This window comes from Rhineura floridana, chromosome 7 (assembly GCF_030035675.1).
Source record: "Rhineura floridana isolate rRhiFlo1 chromosome 7, rRhiFlo1.hap2, whole genome shotgun sequence".
Taxonomy (NCBI): Eukaryota; Metazoa; Chordata; class Lepidosauria; order Squamata; family Rhineuridae; genus Rhineura; species Rhineura floridana.
This window is the reverse complement of record NC_084486.1, coordinates 107,679,099-107,696,802: the sequence shown is the minus strand read 5'-3', so window position 1 is coordinate 107,696,802 and position 17,704 is coordinate 107,679,099. Positions and strand designations below refer to the sequence as shown.

Here is a 17,704-nt window from a genome sequence, read left to right as displayed (position 1 = left end):
CTCTCATCATCCCTGAACACTACCCATGCTGGCTGGGCAGATGGGAGCTGGAGTACAACAATATCTGGAGGGAGGGGATCACTATGTTGGCTACTCCTGATCTAATCACTCTGTAATTTCCATGTTCTAGTAGAGCTTATTCTGAATTATATGTAATATGTTGTTCTTTTGATGTTCTTGTTGTACACTGCTTTGGAAACATTTGTTGGGAAGTGGTTTATAGATTCTTAAACAAACAAACAAATAGACAAACATATGCTAGAAATAATTGTTATCCACACAGCACATATCATGCACGTACCCGAGGTGTGCATGTACCCAAGTATAGTTGGAAAGATAGTAGCCCTCCAGCATTATAATGCCTTGATCTCCTTTACTTTTTCCCTTTACTTCTAGAAAATATTTACGTTGGGGGGGGGGGGAAGATGATCAGATACAAAGCTATACATACTATGTTCTGTTTTCTCTCCCATAGCTTCAACAGATCCCATAGTGTGAACAATTACACCTTTGGGGAATTCTGACCATGTTGTTGGTTTGCCATCCACAGTAATAATATGACGCAGTAAAGGAACCTGAGAAGCAATACTCTGTGGAAAAAGACAGACACACAATTTACTTGTTCTGAGCTCAACAAAGAAGTCTATAGTCTTCCCCCACATTTGCCATTTTAAGACTTTAAACTAATAGTACAAGCTGATGTAATAGAGGGCATTTAAAAAAAGATAATCCATCATGATCTAAACTGATACCAGCACTAATACATTTTTTATGTTTTTATATCTTTTTCAGGACCCACCCAATTCTTTTGATTGTCAATCGTTTTTACTACCCAGATACAAAATCACCAAGATACAATATTTTAATGAGAAATCAGCTCCTGTCCCAAGAGACTTGCATATCTAGTGAACTGTAGCATTAAGAGTCAGAAGACTATCTATGAATAAGCACCACTCTAATCTTTTTTTTTTTTGCAAGTTATGGGTGCACCCAAGCCAGCCACACTTCCATAATTTTGTGTTATTAATAACATAAATCTGTAGAGAAAGAGGGAGGAAGAGAAATAATAATAATTATATGTATGTCGCATTTTCCTTCACAATACTGATCAAACAAAAAAACAATTGTACACATGCATTCAATTTAGCTGGACAAGGCAGTTCCTTACCTTCAGTTTTGTTTGCATCAGTTCTTTGCTAGTGATAATGGTTGTCACCTCAGTTTCATTTAATCCATGTACTACTGCAGGGCCTCCCAGAGTGGCATAAAGTGTAACAACTAGGGGGGGAAATGAGCAATGAATTTCCCATTACACATGTCCAGGATATCAAAATATATTGCACACTGAAAACATCTCCTCAGTACACTGCTGCTTCAAATTCAGTATTTGGAACTTTGAAAAACATAAAATACAAAATTACTTTGGTTTCACTATACACATTTGTACTCTGAAGAATTTCAATTCTGCTTTTCCAAGCCATATTAGCAGAGTCCCTATTCTTTCTGTTACACAAGAGTTAATACTGTTTTTGAGTTCTGCATCAAAAAATGAATGATTTCCTCCACCTTAATGACAGTAGGAGAGCAGAGCACAGAAAGGACTTCTACCTTAAGATACTTACCTCTCATATTATGAAATAATGTATTTTAATGTAATTACTTAAAGAATTAATCAGAACCATACAATTTTTCTCCCAAACAACATGAACAGCAAATAATATTGTCATTATATTTAAACGGTTATGATATAGCAAAAGTAGTTTTACAGGTGCAGAAGTAGTATCTAACATCAGGAGGAGTACTGCACTCTGATAACCTGTTTGGGGGATTTGATTTCAGCTACTCCCTTCCTATAAGTTAACTGACACTGACAAAACAGATGGGTCCTCTATTTATTTGGCAGGAAAGAGCTTCATACATGTGTATGCAACTCACTGCTGCGCAGAAGGATCTGCATTGATTTGGGAATGCATAAAGGCCTATGACAGATCTTTGTAAAATAAAAATGGATTAGTTTTATGGACATCAGGGCTGTGAATCTAAGCTGCTCAATTGAAAACAAGCTCCACTATAATTGACACATCCTGATCATGTGAAAACTGCTAGAAAACAGCTTCTGCCATTTTCTGACCATGACTATAGCTGTGATATGTAATGCCAGCCATCTCATCATTCTGGCACCATGCATGGAGAGTTTCCATGTCAATGTCAGCCCTAAAAATCACAGCACTGGTCTGGGAATTCTCTGTGTCAACATGAAAGCCTGGGTTTGACACAAGCACAATACCACAACAAAGCAGTTTCCAGTAGTTTCAGCTTGAAAGTATAACATGCCCACCAGCTCATACTTGTAAGTAAACGTGTTTAAGTTCAATGTGTATATACATATATATATATACACATACATACATAAAAAGCAATTAACCTGCATGGTAAGGGATTGTAAAGAGCTTCTTAAAAGATGTACCCACATCTTTCTTGCAAATGAATCACTCTTGCTTGCTTTGTGAATTGGCATCTAAAAAACAGCCATGTATGTAAGCACAGGCTGGTGGAGCAGAAATGGAGCGCTCTGTCTCGCCTCTGGGTTCAGCACTGAAATGCAGTGGGCTGCTGCAGAAGCAACAGAGTTCTATATCCCTCCTCTGCCAGCTCCCAGCAGGCTAGTAACTTCTGAGGGGTTATTTACATGGCTGGCTTAAATGCACTAAATATTGACCTAAATAGGTTATTAGTCTATAGGTTATTAATCTATATTAACAGGTTAACAAAAAAAATTCTTGTTAAAAATATTTAACAATAAAACTGGGTGCAATTTAGAATCACAAGAAACTTTTCATAAAATGGTCAAATGAAGTTGTCATAAAATTATAAAGTAACAAATCGAAACCACAGGTTGTATCTAATGTTAGTTCTACTCAAAATAGCCCCACTGAAATTAATGAACATGACTAACTTACTCCAAGGGAAGCTTGGAGGATGGTAACAAGGGAGAGGGCCTTCTCAGTGGTGGCTCCCCAATTATGGAATGATTTATCTGATGAGGTGCATCTGGCGCCAACACTGTTATCTTTTCGGTGCCAGGTCAAGACTTTCCTCTTCTCCCAGGCATTTTAGCATGTGTTTTTAAATTGCTTTTTAAAAATGTTGTTTTCAATTTTTATATTTGTTTTTAATGTTTTTAATTGTTGTAAACCACCCAGAGAGCTTTGGCTATGGGGTGGTATATAAATGCAAAAACAACAACAACAACTTAAATTCATTAATTTCAATGGGTCTGCTCTAAGTAGAACTTAGTTGAACTCCACCCCTAATCCTAAACTAAGTTAAACAAAACATTTAATCAGGCAAGTGTGTTACAGAATTGCACCCTTATGCTCAGATTCAAGGCCCTAAAATTGATGGGCTTAAGTATGCCTAACTTGGCATACAATTCGGCTATTAGAAGAAATGTAGTTCTTTGGAGTCATTGGTTACATTGGTTGAAAAAAACTGAGTAGTTGGAGGGAGAATATTTAACAAAGGAACACAATTCCAAATTGTTGCAAAGCAAATACACATGTACATTGTTTTCTTTAATTTGGTGGGAGCAAAGTACAAAAGCTTGCCTTTATTAGTTCCCATGTGCTTTGTGCTTAGTCCCGTGACCCTTGTTATGTAAATATAAGAGTTCCCTAGTTAGCTCCCAGCAAGCCTTGGAAGAAAGAGTATAATCTTCCAAACAAAAATTGATATTATTCACCTACAAGGGGGAAGGGAGAGATTGAATGAAGTGAAAAACAACTTGGCAGTTAATGAAGGCAAGAAACTTGCGCAGTTTACAAAATAGTGCACTGATGTCATGGAGAAAGAGATGAAGTGAACTACAGTGGCTGCAAGGTATTATGCAGCTTGATCTGCTGAGTTGCACTTAACACTACACATAACACTTTCTCATGCACATAAAATCTAATTAAAACATACAGTAATACAAACTGTGAAGTAAAATCACCAGGTGTCTATTTGTTACTTTCTAGCAGTGATCCAAGACTAAAAAACAAAACCCTTTCCTAAGACAATTCCTATTATGAAGCTGGATTCAAATATATAAAAAGAGAAAGAAAATTAATTCTAGCCAGGAGGTTGGGGGCCACATTTAAAAGGAAATGCTACACTGTTTTTCCTAGCAGAGTATGGACAATAATCATTCACTTATCTCCAACTAATAAAAGATTATCATGAAAAAAATCAAGGCAATTTTTGCTAACTATGCACAAAAATTACCATAATAATTGGGGGAAAATCTTTAAAAATGACAGTAAAGTTAAAAATGCAATTAGAAAGGGAGGGGGAGGGGGAGAGAACCAAGATTTAAAAAATAAGTACAACAAGATCAGGCCTATTTAGAAGGAGCACTACTTCTCCAAAACTGGACTAGCAAACATTTTTCCTTGAAAAATTAAACATTTAATTCATTGTATTTCACTGCCTGAAACTCAAGTTTTAGAAATGACTACGTGAAAAGCATACAACTGTATTACCATCTGCCAGCAAATAAGTCAGCCAAGTTCATTCATTTGAGATCACCAAATGCTATGTCACGCTGTGAGCTGAAGCACGTCTCACTTGAAATGTCCAGTTAAATCCCCATCTCCCTTCCTACCCCCCCGCCCCACTCAAATACAAACTTCTCAACACCAGATGTTCCAACATTTCCCTACGTTTTCATGTTACACTGAAACCCTTTTTTTGAAAGTTAGAATATTTGCAAAGGTAAGAACATAAGAACATAAGAAGAGCCTGCTGGATCAGGCCAGTGGCCCATCCAGTCCAGCATCCTGTTCTCACAGTGGCCAACCAGGTGCCTGGGGGAAGCCCGCAAGCAGGACCCGAGTGCAAGAACACTCTCCCCTCCTGAGGCTTCCGGCAACTGGTTTTCAGAAGCATGCTGCCTCTGACTAGGGTGGCAGAGCACAGCCATCACGGCTAGTAGCCATTGATAGCCCTGTCCTCCATGAATTTGTCTAATCTTCTTTTAAAGCCATCCAAGCTGGTGGCCATTACTGCATCTTGTGGGAGCAAATTCCATAGTTTAACTATGCGCTGAGTAAAGAAGTACTTCCTTTTGTCTGTCCTGAATCTTCCAACATTCAGCTTCTTTGAATGTCCACGAGTTCTAGTATTATGAGAGAGGGAGAAGAACTTTTCTCTATCCACTTTCTCAATGCCATGCATAATTTTATACACTTCTATCATGTCTCCTCTGACCCGCCTTTTCTCTAAACTAAAAAGCCCCAAATGCTGCAACCTTTCCTCGTAAGGGAGTCGCTCCATCCCCTTGATCATTCTGGTTGTCCTCTTCTGAACCTTTTCCAACTCTATAATATCCTTTTTGAGATGAGGCGACCAGAACTGTACACAGTATTCCAAATGCGGCCGCACCATAGATTTATACAACGGCATTATGATATCGGCTGTTTTATTTTCAATACCTTTCCTAATTATCGCTAGCATGGAATTTGCCTTTTTCACAGCTGCCGCACACTGGGTCGACATTTTCATCATGCTGTCCACTACAACCCCGAGGTCTCTCTCCTGGTCGGTCACCGCCAGTTCAGACCCCATGAGCGTATATGTGAAATTAAGATTTTTTGCTCCAATATGCATAATTTTACACTTGTTTATATTGAATTGCATTTGCCATTTTTCCGCCCATTCACTCAGTTTGGAGAGGTCTTTTTGGAGCTCTTCGCAATCCCTTTTTGTTTTAACAACCCTGAACAATTTAGTGTCGTCAGCAAACTTGGCCACCTCACTGCTCACTCCTAATTCTAGGTCATTAATGAACAAGTTGAAAAGTACAGGTCCCAATACCGATCCTTGAGGGACTCCACTTTCTACAGCCCTCCATTGGGAGAACTGTCCGTTGATTCCTACTCTCTGCTTTCTGCTTCTTAACCAATTCCTTATCCACAAGAGGACCTCTCCTCTTATTCCATGACTGCTAAGCTTCCTCAGAAGCCTTTGGTGAGGTACCTTGTCAAACGCTTTTTGAAAGTCTAAGTACACTATGTCCACTGGATCACCTCTATCTATATGCTTGTTGACACTCTCAAAGAATTCTAATAGGTTACTGAGACAGGACTTTCCCTTGCAGAAGCCATGCTGGCTCTGCTTCAGCAAGGCTTGTTCTTCTATGTGCTTAGTTAATCTAGCTTTAATAATACTTTCTACCAGTTTTCCAGGGACAGAAGTTAAGCTAACTGGCCTGTAATTTCCGGGATCCCCTCTGGATCCCTTTTTGAAGATTGGCGTTACATTTGCCACTTTCCAGTCCTCAGGCACGGAGGAGGACCCGAGGGACAAGTTACATATTTTAGTTAGCAGATCAGCAATTTCACCTTTGAGTTCTTTGGGAACTCTCAGGTGGATGCCATCCGGGCCCGGTGATTTGTCAGTTTTTATATTGTCCATTAAGCCTAGAACTTCCTCTCCCGTTACCACTATTTGTCTCAGTTCCTCAGAATCCCTTCCTGCAAATGTTAGTTCAGGTTCAGGGATCTGCCCTATATCTTCCACTGTGAAGACAGATGCAAAGAATTCATTTAGCTTCTCTGCAATCTCCTTATCGTTCTTTAGTACACCTTTGACTCCCTTATCATCCAAGGGTCCAATTGTCTCCCTAGATGGTCTCCTGCTTTGAATGTATTTATAGAATTTTTTGTTGTTGGTTTTTATGTTCTTAGCAATGTGCTCCTCAAATTCTTTTTTAACATCCCTTATTGTCTTCTTGCATTTCTTTTGCCAGAGTTTGTGTTCTTTTTTATTTTCTTCATTTGGACAAGACTTCCATTTTCTGAAGGAAGACTTTTTGCCTCTAAGAGCTTCCTTGACTTTGCTTGTTAACCATGCTGGCATCTTCTTGGCCCTGGCGGTACCTTTTCTGATCTGTGGTATGCACTCCAGTTGAGCTTCTAATATCGTGTTTTTAAATAACTTCCAAGCATTTTCGAGTGATGTGACCCTCTGGACTTTGTTTTTCAGCTTTCTTTTTACCAATCCCCTCATTTTTGTGAAGTTTCCTCTTTTGAAGTCAAATGTGACCGTGTTGGATTTTCGTGGCAATTGGCCAGTTACATGTATGTTTAATTTAATAGCACTGTGGTCACTGCTCCCAATCGGTTCAACAACACTTACATCTCGCACCAGGTCCCGGTCCCCACTGAGGATTAAGTCCAGGGTTGCCGTCCCTCTGGTCGGTTCCATGACCAACTGATCTAGGGAATAGTCATTTAGAATATCTAGAAACTTTGCTTCTTTGTCATGACTGGAACACATATGCAGCCAGTCTATGTCCAGGTAGTTGAAGTCACCCATTACTACCACATTTCCTAGTTTGGATGCTTCCTCAATTTCATATCTCATCTCAAGGTCTCCCTGAGCATTTTGATCAGGGGGACGATAGATCGTTCCCAGTATTAAGTCCCTCCTGGGGCACGGTATCACCACCCACAACGATTCTGTGGAGGAGTCTGCCTCTTTTGGGGTTTCGAGCTTGCTGGATTCAATGCCTTCTTTCACGTATAGAGCGACTCCGCCACCAATACGTCCTTCCCTGTCCTTCCGATATAGTTTATATCCAGGGATAACCGTATCCCACTGGTTTTCTCCATTCCACCAGGTCTCGGTTATGCTCACTATATCAATGCTCTTCTCTAAGACCAAGCACTCCAGTTCTCCCATCTTGGTTCAGAGGCTCCTAGCATTAGCATACAGGCACTTGTAAGCAGTGTCTCTCTTCAAGTGTCTTTGGCACTTGTGGTTAGGCCTGTGGTAATTTTGCTCTTCTGAATTTATATCCTGTGCCCCTGCTCTCACAATGCCTACTTCTAGGCCTACCCCTTTTAAAATTTCATCATTTCTTTGGTTTTTATCCCAGGGGGGAGGTTTATTCCGAACCGGACCTTTCTCAGCTCCTGTCGGGTTTCCCCCCTCAGTCAGTTTAAAAGCTGCTCTGCTACCTTTTTAATTTTAAGTGCCAGCAGTCTGGTTCCATTCTGGTTCAAGTGGAGCCCGTTCCTTTTGTACAGGCCCGGCTTGTCCCAAAATGTTCCCCAGTGCCTAACACTGAGGTCTGAATAGAAATTGCCACATTATTTTAATATTTCTGAAAGTGCTTTTTTATAGCTTTCAGATATGTGATTAATTCTCCTTTTTTAAAGATAAACACTACTATCCAGTGTAATTTATTTTCTTGCAGCAGTGTTTTCTACAATGTCCCAGGTAAGTACTGGGCTGGTTCAGATGTCATGCCAAAACAGGAACAATGGGAATCAGTCTTGAAACTATGTGCTTTATCAACACACACAAAACTCATCCAAACCAGACAGCCCGTCAATTATGCAATCCATAGAGTCAAACTAGACATTATATTAGTTGCGTTAATACTTAAGTCATTATTAATTCATAATATAGACTTGTAAATCTGAAGAGAATAGTTTTGGGGTGTTTTGAGTTGGAGAGTGTTTGTTATAGGGGACTATGCACTGGAAATCAATACAATCAATGTGTACAATACTGCACAGTTACAGAATGCTATGGATGGACTGTGAAAGCATTTCCATTACTTTCATGAACATATTCCAGGGAGTTGGAAGTGTCTTGTACATGCAGCATACACTATCCTTGGGGAAACTGAGAAAAATGAACACTTCATATGTAACAACTGTGCCATGCACAGCCAGGTAAGGGAGTGCTGATGTTGAAGCCTTGCTGGATGAACTCAATTTGACAACATTCAAATTCAAAATAGATGAAGTATAAAAACAAAAAACTTAATATCACATCACTACACAGAGAAAACACGGAAGAAAAACAGGATGGGGTGGACAAGGTCATAATGGAGGAACAACTTAAAACAGAACCACAGAGACTACGGAGTATGGTGGACTGCTGTGCTGAGCATCATAGAGGGCAAAAACAGTACGCACACAACTAGTCTGTCAAATGCAACACAAACATGAAAGAAAGCAGATCACACATCATGATAACTAGACAGATACACAATCATGTAGAAGCATGGAAGTATTCTTGCATGTAATACAGTCTGAAACTTAGTTTACCTGGTGTGGACAAAATGGCAAATTACGATTTGTTGAAGATCCAGAATCAATGAAGAGGAACAACACTGGTACAAGGTTTATTCACAGAGCATCAGTCTATCATTTAGCATTCCATCTGAACCAGTTTATTAAGTCAAAATCAAAATTAACAGAATCAGGAACCCACTATGCATTTCTGCCAACATTTATCTCCTGAATTATCCACATGGATTCTAGCTACCACCACAGAATCACTTCACCACCTCCCCCCCCCCAAAAAAAAAATCTTATGGAACACAATGATAAACTGGAACTAGGTTTTGGTTTATTAAGCAGAAATATCTAATTTCTGATCAATATCAAATATTTGTAAGACCTACATTCTTGTACTAAACTTATGGAACACAACAATAAACTGGAACTAGGTTTTGGTTTAAGCAGAGATCTAATTTCTAATCAATATCAAATATTTGTAAGACCTACATTCTTTCTTGTACTAAACTGTTAGGATGGAAAAAAGAACATTGTAACATTTAGTTAAAGGGAATCTCTAGGAAATAAACAAGGACAAACAAGCAATATCCAATTTTTATTCAGATACTAATGACGAATATATGCATCGTGAAGCACAAAGCCAGAATTAAGCTCCCTCAGGTCAAATGTAACAATTAAATTTTAAGCAATTTAGCTACTCAAATGAGCAGTTGGATTCAATCAGATTGTGGGTTGGGCTACCAGTTTCTTACATGAATAGTATTATGTTTTTGAAGTAGGAAGAAATATGTCCCACTGAGTTTAATGGTGCTTATTCCAAGGAAACTGGGATTAGGATTGCAGCCATAAACACTACAAGAACTCAGAAAGAGAGTTGCCTTCCAGAAAAGGAGGGGAGCTGTATCAGCAGAAAAACTGTAACACCATTAAAAGTCAAACTGTCTTCTAAAACATACTTGGCCTTCCTATCCCAGCAGGTGGGTGTGTGGAGATTCTCACACAAAGCAACATGCATTCTCTTGCTGTATATGAGAATCTGTGAACTGGGATAACAAAGACTTTAGCACAATTTATAACCCTACACAGAGAAACTTACAGATGCTAGCAAAGGCAACTGACACAAACCAAGTTCCCCTACTCAGATTGCTGATTTAATATCCAAAGACGACCAGGGAGCTTGTGCGTACATTTATGAGAATACAAAGTCCTACTTAGGCATAACTTGAATGTTTTTTGTTTGGAGGGACTTTTTTGTTTTTGAACTGCAGGCCCCTGCACCAGATTAGAAGCTACTTTTGAAAATCCCTTCACTTTCCTTGGCCAGAAAAAAAGGGGGGGAAAGAACCAGATGTGGGGAGTCTGCTTCTTTTCCCCACTCCGTTCCCAAAAAGAATGCCCCCAGTTCCCCTGAGACTGCAGAACTGACGGGAGGCACACTCTGGCCCCATCCATCAGTCAGAGAACTAAGGGCTGTCAGTGTGTGTGTGGCATTTTTGTATTACTGCAATCTACTGTACACTGCCTTGAGGCTCATTCAATCAAAAGGGAGTATATACATCTTCAAAATAAATAACAGACATCAACTACTTGTGCTGTTCTTTGGATTCCGGTCCCAATGTTTTGTCACACTAACAGGAACGAGTTGGCATAAAATGAACACATTTTCTTGTAACCCCACTTCACCCCAGTGAAAAATTACTGAGATGGGTATATTTCATGAAGGTGATTAATGGAGTACTGATATCAGCGTGGACTACCAGTAGTGGAAACTCTAGAACATACAGTGTTGCAGTGCAGTCTATATAAATTGCCCTGGAATTTGTTGCAAAAGTGGATGGAGGACAAAAGGAATTGGTAAGAGCGGATGTACTGGGTGTTTTTGCAGACAAACCAGACACATGGGATCTTATTTGACTTAGCTAGTTTTCTAGTTGCAGTTTTGCAAATTAAAAAGAAAGGAGATGAATCCCAAATGCTTAATTGCCAGCATGATTTAATAATGAAGGCGGATGAAGAAAGTCAGATAGTGGAGAACTGTTCATTCTGCTGTAAAAGTGTTGAGTTGAATTGTAAATGAGTAAGGTCCTTTTTTCCCCTAATGAATGTTACAGTTAAGTGTTAAAGCTTTTATTATTGTAAAAGATATTGGATACTGCAATTTTTATGAGCTGGGTACTATTTTTATTGTACTGTTGTATGATTTGGTGATGGCCAAGACCCACTAGCAATAGATCTGAGATTAACAAAGGGGGGGAGCAGCACCAGCAAGAATGATCACTCTCTCTAATAGAGAACTAAGGTGGTGAGTGCCGAGAGAAATGGTACTGAGAGAGGGAGATGTCCATTTGCTCAGGAATGGGGTAAGCCCAAGGTTTACAGAACTACCAAAAAAAACCCCCTAAAAATAACCAAAAGATCCCCTCCCCCCAAAAAAACACAGTTCAATGGGGCTGAACATGCTTAGTAACCAAGGAACATTGAGTATCAGTTGGAAAATAACACCAAAAAATAAGGAGGACAGCAGAATGTCATACTTGAACTCCTCACAGCTTACCATCTCCCTGCCAATGAAACCACCAGTACAGGCTGCACAACAATGGAAGCTGTGCCAGCTTTTATTTTATTTTATCATCTAGTACAGAAGTAGTCTATATGATACCTTCCAAATGTTTTGGACTACAACTCCCATCGGTCCCCAGTCAGCGGGGCTAATGGTCATTGTTGTTGGCGGTTATAGTCCGCATCATCTGGAGGACACAGTGTTGCCAACCCCAGTCTAGAAATGATAGCAGATAGCCCTTCCTAGCATCAGCCATGTCCTGCCATTGGCTTAGCTCCAGAAGCAGCAATCTTATACTTCGGAAGGAGGGTATTGCCCTGCAACACCAAAAAGTAGCAAAACTATTACATACAAACCTTGTGGCAATTTTACAGAGATATAGGTTACATGTCCAACTCGCATTCAATGAGGTTTTTTTGTTTGTTTGTTTTTAAAGGGTGTTAGTTCTATTTTCTTCGGAATATACAGCAATAATTAGAGCAAAAACTATGAGAGGAGATAGAAGCAGGAAAGCTTCCATTAATAGAAAAGCTGTAACAATCTACTCCCCACTGCTATAGAGAAGCTATAATAATCCACCAAGGAAGAATTACCAAATCTTCAAAGTGCTTTTTGCAATTGCTTACAATGGGCCTATTATACCAGCCTTAGTTCTTTATGCTAGGGCTTTAAGTGATTTCTCTTTTAGTTGTAATTTAACATCCTGGAAAACTGCTCTCTGAATAGAACACTTTCATTCATATATGTTTCCTGTTTTTACTTCAAAAAGGATATTTTAATTGCTGCTGTTTTCACCTCAAAAGGGTTTCTGAATTGCTCCTAATAACTTTTCAAGGAGCACACATAATGCCAATATATAAAAAACTTTAAGTAAGAATTGTTTGGCCTTGTACAGATGTGCTGTTCGCTCCTTCTCACGGAGGGCAAGTCCTTTACTAGAGTCTTTTAGCGCTGTTGAAGCATTGCTCCTACTCCATGAGCTGGAGCTGGAATTATAACAATGGTTTTCTACACTGGAAAAAAGGGTAGGGCTTGGGCAAAAACTGCCTTTCCTTCAGAACTGTCACAAACTCTTGGAGGAAACCAAACCTTGGAAAGGCTGTATGAGAGAGGGAGATTCCCACCCTGCCCAAAGCCGAACGGTTAGCCACTCATTTACTCTGAGAATGTGCAACCCTTGCAATTTCATGAAGGTGGCACTTGCCAGTACTCATCCTCTAGCCACCCTCCTCTTCTTCTGGAGAAGCTCAGAGGCTGAGGGAGCAAAATGCAAGGGCCAAGGGGAGGCTGACGGGAAAACTCAGTGGGGCTGCACTCTCAGTCAGGAACAGGACACTGCTCCCTTTTTTCTGCTGCTTAAAAACACAAAAGCCATGAACTGCATTTTAACTCCGGGGGGGGGGGGGAATCTCTCTCACACACTCACACACTCACTCACACACACACAACACAGCTATTTTTACAAGGGTCCAAAGCCCCATGAACAATTACTGTCACACAATTTTAATTTTTTTTTAAAAGAAAATGAAGACAAAAGTATTTTAGAGCAACTTTTAAAAAAACAGAACACATGGCTGCAATGGTGCCTGATAGCAACCAGAGAGATAATGGTAAAGATACAGGAGCAGAGGTCTTCAAAAAATAAAAAATTGGAAGAGTTGTACTACAACGATTACCATCTATTGGAACGGAATTCCTATATCTGTTCCAAAAAAAAAAAAAGGTGGATTTTCCGAAGACTCATAATAGATGCAAGAAGCACGGGGAAAACACAGGATAGCAATGTTTTGATGTCACTGTCATGTAGATGTCTTATACCAAAGTAAAGTGTGACAATTCCACAGTAAAAACTCTTAGTGTGAAAGTACCTAAGAACTGTGAGGGGGCATTGAGGACAACCTAGGTGGAGATAGGAAAATAACCTTTAAAATGAAAATTAATCACAATAACTTATTAGCAGCTGCCCTATACAACAAAGCTATTAAAATGATAGGAATTTATCATCAGTGTATTCAGAAGACATACACAAAAGACTGATATTGCTAGAAAAAAAGTGCTTACGTTGGAAGTTGTTCATGAAGCAAGCTTGAGCAACGATCATCCACTCTGCTCTAGTTTCACAGAAAATGGCAATGTTTGTCTTTGGTTGCTGGCCCAACACAGTTAATCCATCTCCAAATTTTTTAGCTCTATTGAAAACATCATCATATGAGAGCCAGTGATATTTTCCAAGAATGACCTGATTTAAAAAAAAGAGACTTTTAAAAGTCAAAACTAAGCCTAAGGTATGTAACTGCATTTGTGTATATTCTCCCCCCCCCTCGTCTTTCATCCTTATGTTTGTTTTCCTGTCTATCAATATTTAGATTGCAAGGCCTATGAGGCACAGACTTTTTTTTTTTTTTTACACAGGTTACTTTCTAAAACATTCTATACATAAATGCTACTCTGTGAATAAAAATACAATTAAAAAATAGTAAGAGTAAAGAATGGTATATGTCCCTAGTCAAGTGAATTTATTTTGTTACACAAAATATCAAAATCATATCAGTTAATCTTTAAGTGCTACCCAAGAAGACGACGAAAGAATTATTACTATTATTTATGGCCAGAGCAATCCAAACCTCCAAACCATTATGCCAAAGGGAATTTGAATGGGACAGAGGTGTCCTCCACCCAGTCCTGCCCAGCTCTGCTGGCCACCACCATCAAGAAAGCTCTGCCAGCCTCCACTGTTGGGGAAACCCCTCTGGTGAGAAGCACTCCAAAGCACTCACCTAAACGGCAGGCAGAATCTACTAGTGGTAGCATCCCTATTGGCGATAACCAATGGAGACCCCTAACACGGCATTTCGGGGCAGGGGTGGGTCCACACAAGATCTTGTGCAGACCTGTTGTTGCCAATCTGCACTGTCCAATCTTGGCCTCACTGCTGCACCAGCCTAGGAGCTGGAGCAACAAAGGGGCATTTTTCCTCCAACCCACCTTCTGCCCTGGCAGGTACGAGTGCCAGGGTTATGTATGCAGTGCTGGTTGAGCTACCAGCCAGGGGTTAGGGTTGCAACCAAACTCTGTGCAGCAGGCCAGTTCCCAAGAGAGATGTAGTCTTGCTACCCATAGTCAAGTGGACCAAGGCCTGCATCATTATCCCAAAATTTTATGGGCCACAAAAGTTATGTCCTTTAAGTTAGCCCATATAACCAGTTTTCTGTCCTCCCCCCCCACCTCCTTCCATCTCATAGTTACAGTTTCAAAGTAGTATTAGAGGCTGTTTAAAAAAAAGTGCCCACTGTTTTCAACATTTTAATTCAAAAGCCAATGACAACTTTGATTCTGAATTTCATACTAGTCTTTTGGAATAAGTGTGTTTCTAAAACAAAAGGCTGCTTATATCAAATTGGTTCATAAAAGCCAGACAGTGCTGCTAAAATGCATCTAGACTGGGGTTGCCAGCTGAGCAAAGCAGAGACAGCTTTTTCCTTTAAGCTGCCATACTGTAATTAAGGCATGGGCTGGTGGTCTTCAACCTCTACCAAGGAACAGCAAATGTGGGTGCGGATCATGCTGCACAGCATTGGTCCCCAAACTTCCCTTCGTCTTGTTCACCACTGAACAGCTGAGTACAATCACCAGCCCCTGCCTCACACCACAACAGCAGCTTTAATGGGAAGAAACTGAGGTGGCTAAACTATGCAATTTTGCATGCAAATGGCTATTTACACATCTAACGCTGCACTGCACAAACAAGTAGTAAGCTTTTGACAAAAGTGCGCATAGAAAGATAAATACTGCTCTCTAGTGTGTGCTACTTGTTATAACACTTAAGTACAAACACAAGTCTGCTGTGATTAAAAATAAGTTAAAATTACAATATCGTTATGAGGCTACTAAGGCTGCACTCCTAAACAGACTTACTAGGAGTAAGTCCCACTGACCTCAGTAAGACTTGCTTCCAAATCAACATGCACAGAATCACAACATACACAATTCAGATTGCAGTCCCACACTGAATTAAAAGTAAAGCTTACTTTTAAAACGCCATACAGGACTTTTAACATACTAAAATTACAAACCACGCACACCACTTAGATACAGGGGAAGGTCACATAAGCTGACTCCCCAAAATGTATATTATTACATTTTTCAGCATAAAAGAGATTCATTGTAAGGTTTATCAAATGGAAACATGAAGCAGTTTTGTAGTTCATATCCCAAAAGCATTTTAGTTTTTAAATGCATTTTCAAAGCTCTTATGCTTCAATAAAGGGAAAAAAGACAAACAATTAAATTCACCGGCAATTATGCATTTGAAAACAAATAGGATTTAAAATCTTAATTTGTTTTTACTAACAGAATGAAAATACATTCTAGGCAACTATATTCAATGCTGCCATCATATGGTACAAAACAGAATGGCAGCATGTGTGCCCAGAGGATCTTCTTCACAACAGGATCCCACTCTTCTCCCAGATTCAGCTGGTGCCTAATTTGTCTACCTTTTAGCACCAGCTGAAGACATTCTTCTTCCACCAGGCCTTCTGAATTGGCTGTGGATGTGTATGGGGCTACATGGCCATGTTTTCTGAAATTTTTAGCAGACAAATTGGTGACTATGATTTTTAGTTGTATTTACTTCTTGTCCTTATTGGTTCTCGTATTTTGAATTTGATGTGACTGAGATCTCTAGTGATAAGGGACAGGATATATATTTTACATTTGATCTTGGCTAAAAGGCTGAAAAGCGATAAAAAAAATATTCTCCAAGGACTTATCTGCATGCATATTTGAAACCATTTTTACCACTGCACCACTGCTTGCAATTTCAGTGGTGAAAACGCCTTCAGAAAAAGCAGACTGGGGCTTTTTAAACAGTTTGTGTAAGCTGTGCCAAGTGACGTCTGACAGCTCCTTTTTTCTTGCTTTAACCATGTTATTACTGACATGGAGCTGGGAGGACAAGAAGTAGGGAAGGAGTAAGAGTTCCAAATAATTGGGTGTTAGAACAAATTAAACCAGAACTGTCACTAGAAGGTAAAATGATGAAACTGAGGTTATCATACTTTGGACACATCATGAGAAGACATGATTCACTAGAAAAGACAATAATGCTGGGAAAAACAGAAGGGAGTAGAAAAAGAGGAAGGCCAAACAAGAGAGGGATTGATTCCATAAAGGAAGCCACACAACTGAACTTACAAGATCTGAACAGGGTGGTTCACAACAGATGCTCTTGGAGGTCGCTGATTCATAGGGTCGCCATTAAGTCGTAATCGACTTGAAGGCACATAACAACAACAACAACAAGAGTTCCAGTTATTTGGCTCTCACACACACACCTGTAGGGAGCTGGACAGGAACAACTTGGAGGGCTATATCAGTTTTTCCCCACCCGAAAAACTAACACAGAGATGTGGAAAGGAGGTCAACTCCATGGAGTTGAAGGTTACTCCTTGCCCCAATTCAAGAGGCTTTAGAGTGAAAGGGACAAAGAATTGGAATGCGTAGCTGTCATCTTTCTCTCCTCCAAGGGCACAATCAGCAAGGAAAGGAACTTTTTGTAAAGCTCTGCCAGAAGCTATTGTACCTAATTTTTTCAAGATACAGTATTATAAGTGGAGAAACCAATATGATCATTCTGCTAGAGGAGGGACACATGGGCTAAATAATCATGAAAATCTAATCCTGGATTGCACTTCACATCTAAAGAATCACAATGCTTCCATAACTCAAAAATGGTCCACCACTGGATAAAACCCCAAAGTTAATCAGGTCATTCTCCCCGCTTCCCTCTTGTTTTTCCTTTGGGGGAGGTTAAGCAGCTCCATTCCTGCATTTCTCAGCCGCCAAATAATTTAACAGCTTGCATAACAGAATGGCCTAAAGCTCCCTAATACTGAATGTTCATTCTACTAAGTTTATTTTCCAAGCAAAATAAGTAGTGAAAATGTTAATCTGCACTCTGTTCACAAGCAATAACAACCTGTTTTCCGTAACTTTTCCAGCCAAGCAGGATGAAGGTTATGCACATTTATGAATCACAAGCACTCACTGCTCAGGAGAAGGGAGTTTT

General features: G+C 39.8%; 1 protein-coding gene across 3 annotated transcripts in view; it reads right to left on the bottom strand.

Annotated features, from left to right (window-relative positions):
• The window catches only part of ACSL3 (acyl-CoA synthetase long chain family member 3), a 75,791-nt gene that overhangs the window by 22,363 nt on the left and 35,724 nt on the right, over nucleotides 1–17,704 (bottom strand). For all 3 annotated transcript variants that reach the window (XM_061636789.1, XM_061636790.1, XM_061636787.1), the window contains 3 exons: nucleotides 13,696–13,873; nucleotides 1,169–1,278; nucleotides 452–590 (listed from right to left, as the gene is read on the bottom strand). In XM_061636789.1, coding sequence (XP_061492773.1) covers nucleotides 452–590; nucleotides 1,169–1,278; nucleotides 13,696–13,873 — 427 coding nt within the window. The remainder of the gene's footprint in view (nucleotides 1–451; nucleotides 591–1,168; nucleotides 1,279–13,695; nucleotides 13,874–17,704) is intronic.